The 3,560-nt window shown below is 40.9% G+C and overlaps 2 protein-coding genes across 2 annotated transcripts in view; one reads left to right on the forward strand and one right to left on the reverse strand.

The window, feature by feature from the left end:
• The window catches only part of LOC106523767 (prune homolog 2 with BCH domain), a 37,558-nt gene extending 34,351 nt beyond the window's left edge, over positions 1 to 3,207 (reverse strand). Inside the window, exon 1 of the mRNA XM_014017310.1 lies at positions 2,899 to 3,207. Within this exon, the coding sequence (XP_013872764.1) occupies positions 2,899 to 2,937 (39 nt within the window). The 5' untranslated portion in view covers positions 2,938 to 3,207. The remainder of the gene's footprint in view (positions 1 to 2,898) is intronic.
• Positions 1 to 3,560, forward strand: part of foxb2 (forkhead box B2) — an 18,309-nt gene that overhangs the window by 5,422 nt on the left and 9,327 nt on the right. The gene's annotated exons all lie outside the window — the stretch shown is intronic.

A 3,560-nucleotide genomic window follows, 5' to 3' on the forward strand; every position in this document is an offset into this window, starting at 1 on the left:
GTGTGTGTGTGTGTGTGTGTGTGTGTGTGCATGTGATAGTGTATTAACCATCTGATATCTTTCAATCTAAGTGCTCTCCCTCCCTGTCTTACCACATTCAGCTGCTCTCGATCTCTCTGCTAATGTTAGAATGTTCAGTTTTTAGTGCTCAAAAATAAGAAATGTGCTTGTTTTTAGTACATTATCGTATATAAAACTAGTTGCACATACAATCCTTTAATATTATTTTCATCCGAAGTCCTGGAAAAGACAAATCCCTGTAGGGGAAGAGTTTCTTCCCAACACATGTGGGTTTAAAAATTACACAAGGCAAATGAGCTAATGTGAGGAAGAGATGCTTCCTGCAGCCGAAAAGGCTTATTTACATAATACAGTGCACGAGCGACCTCTTCCTGGAAACACAGCCTTTTTTTGCATCATCTATCGAAAGCTAGGTTCAGCTATTAACTTAATTTTCACATTGGCAGACTTAAAAGACACTAAAACATACTGTTTGACTAGTCAGCAGGTATTTTATGCCTCAGCAATTATGAAATGTTGTAAACTTTCACAGGGACGAGAGCAGCGAATGTTAGAGCACCTTAAGACACATACGTATGGTGAATAATCTATTTGAGGTAGAATAAAAAGCCTTGTTATGCGTGTGTATATGTTATAGTGTGCAGACTGAGAGGGACCAATGCTGGGTGTACACTCAGCAGACAGCTTCAGCTCTGTGCCAAACAATGAGGACCTATAGAGAGAAAAAACTGAGCAGGAGATGAGATGGCTTCTGTAAGTACAGAGAGCCAAGCCAATTAGGGGTATGGGTGTTCTGGATCAGGGCCATCCACAAAGAGAGTGGATCTGGGGAAGAATGACAGGGATAAAGAGTGGTCAGCAAAAGAGTGAAGCGTCAAGAGTTCCCACCGAAGAACAGCAGGAAGAAAGGGAAAGCCTGCAAAAGGAAATGGACATGTGTTACACTTTATCTACAGTCGCTCATCAGTCGCTCTGCTTATCACTCGATTACCCCGCTGCGCTCGGATCTGCCAATTTGCCTCTTTGATCCGCGCTCCTCGTCAGCCTTCGCCATTTTCACGCCAAAGCACACTGACGATGAAAGGTCCTAATTTCTCTTTAAATGTTCCCTTTCACGCAGGTTGTTCGTGTGCGTGTTTGAATCGTATTCATAAACACTCATTTCCAGGAATAAACTGAAGATGCTGGATGCTGCAGAGTGGATAAATGGGTCTAACATTAGCAACATGTTTGGTGGATTTGTCAATAGCGTTTTCCTCCGAATGTTCTAATGCAAAATATTTGTTCTTATTATATATCGATATTCACTACAATTCCTTTTAGTCACCTATGAAACGCACTGGTTTAGGTAATAGTTCAGATCTTTTGAGGTTATATTGAAAGGTTCCATTATAACTAATTTCTTGTCTGCCATATATTTATTTAAACAGCCTCAGTTTGGAGGAACTGAATTTGATTCTGACTGGACTGACAAGCTAACAGCTAATAGAAACAGGGTCGATAACAAAGTGCCATCTTAAAACAACTTAGCTCAGCAGTTTCAAAGATGATAAACTTTTCAAGTTAGCAAACATGCCAATGACCTTAAACACAAAAATCTCTGTAACTCTGATCTTTTTACAGATAAAGATGTAAAATTTAGAAGCTTATCCCAAACCTGTACTCTGAACACTAACTGATCATGACGTCTGCTCACACCTGATTTTTCTTAACCAAATGAATACAGTATATCAAAGTGGTTTTCACAGAAATTGGGCTAAACATTGGTGTTATTGTAGCTAGTCGTTTATGATACTTTCTGCAAGAACTAACATTTTGCATGTGACTGTGCATAATGTTATTTCTGGCTTGATCAAACTGACTAAATCTAACTGCAATTGAAACACGATTGCAGTTTTAACTCTATGGTCTTTAATGTTCATGTTTCCCCACAGAACACTTTAAAATATCAATCATAGCCTTGCATAGCAATCATCAGACTCCTCACGTTTGCCTTAAATACAGTATAAACACTAAATATGTACCAATACCTATTAAATTACTACCTCATCACAAAAAATTTTAATCAGTAATAATTTGATTTTACAGATACCTTACACTGCATGTGTTATAGGTCAATGTGAACATAAAAGTGGAACAATACTTGACTTGTGCTTATGCTTTTCAATTGTAATGTGTGGAAAATTGCACACAAAAAAATCAACTTAAGTAAATGTATTGGTCTTCCACAGACTGATAAGTTTCTGCACTTGCTAGAGGTAGTGCTATAGTTAGTGTGGGTATATCAATACAAGCACTGTTTAAAACTGACGCTAAAGCCTTTCAAAAAATAAAAATAAAAACAAGCAGGATTAGTGCAGGATCTATGTGATTGTGTGCAGCCCTGACAGACTAAAGGCCAGAGAAGAAGACAGCTTATCAATAATGTGAGAGCCAACAGGCAGCAAATGCAGCTCTAGTGTTTGTCTCGTTTGAGGATTTGCATGAAGGTTTCTTTTTCTGAAAGAATATCTGAATATTTTCAGCAAATAAATAAATAAATATGCAAATTATGTATCAGACAGTCACATATAGCAGGGAAGGAGAGCCACTGGATAAACTTGTTGATGTCATGCCTCCATTAAAAAACAGCTTCTCATAGAAAAGCACACTGACTCTGATGTTCCTGTAAAACACAGCATGCTTTGTGCTTTGGACCAAACTCGCCTCTCCAGATGATCTACAGGTGCTTGTGGGGAGGTAGACGTAAAAAGCTTTTTGCTGTGCGCCTTTTATTTTATTTTTTCCCAGCAACAGAAACGCAGCCTGTTCCGCAGCAGATCTCATCCTTCATCGACACATTCAGGTGTGAACGCCGCTGAGGGCTCTTTAACTCACCCCGACTCTGCTCTGGACCCTCCGCAGATACTCTTCCATGTCTCGGCCTGCGTCGCTTTCTATGGCGCTGCTGCTGCCGCTGCTGCGGCTGCAGGTCTCTCCATTCCCTCACCGGGAATAAATAAAGCTGATGATATTATGTGTGTGTGCGTGCGTGTGTTCGTCTATGTCAGTGTGTTTCTGTCTTCGTGTCCGAGTCCCCCTGCTGCGCTCACACTGCAGCACTTGCAGCTGCTGAGCCGTCGATCCTCCTCCCCCTGATTTTTTTTCCCCAGCACGGAGCGGTGGGCGTGACGGCAGGAAGCGGAGATCCGACGGCCGTGCACACGCTGATCCTACCGATTCTACCGCGCTCCCTGCAGAGGACCCCCCCCCTCCCGCAACCCCCCCAATCACACACGCATTTCACCCCTCGGTGGAACAGATACCCTGTCCAGAACGAATGATATAGTACGTCACTGCCAGCAGGCTGTTGATTTCACATCTTCAGGTGTACGAGGGCTGAATGAATGAATGAATGAATGAATGAATGAATGAATGAATGAATGAATGAATGAATGAATGAATGAATGAATGAAATATGATCACAACTATCTATCTATCTATCTATCTATCTATCTATCTATCTATCTATCTATCTATCTATCTATCTATCTATCTAT

This window comes from Austrofundulus limnaeus, unplaced genomic scaffold (genome assembly GCF_001266775.1).
Source record: "Austrofundulus limnaeus strain Quisiro unplaced genomic scaffold, Austrofundulus_limnaeus-1.0 Scaffold166, whole genome shotgun sequence".
NCBI classification, from domain to species: domain Eukaryota; kingdom Metazoa; phylum Chordata; class Actinopteri; order Cyprinodontiformes; family Rivulidae; genus Austrofundulus; species Austrofundulus limnaeus.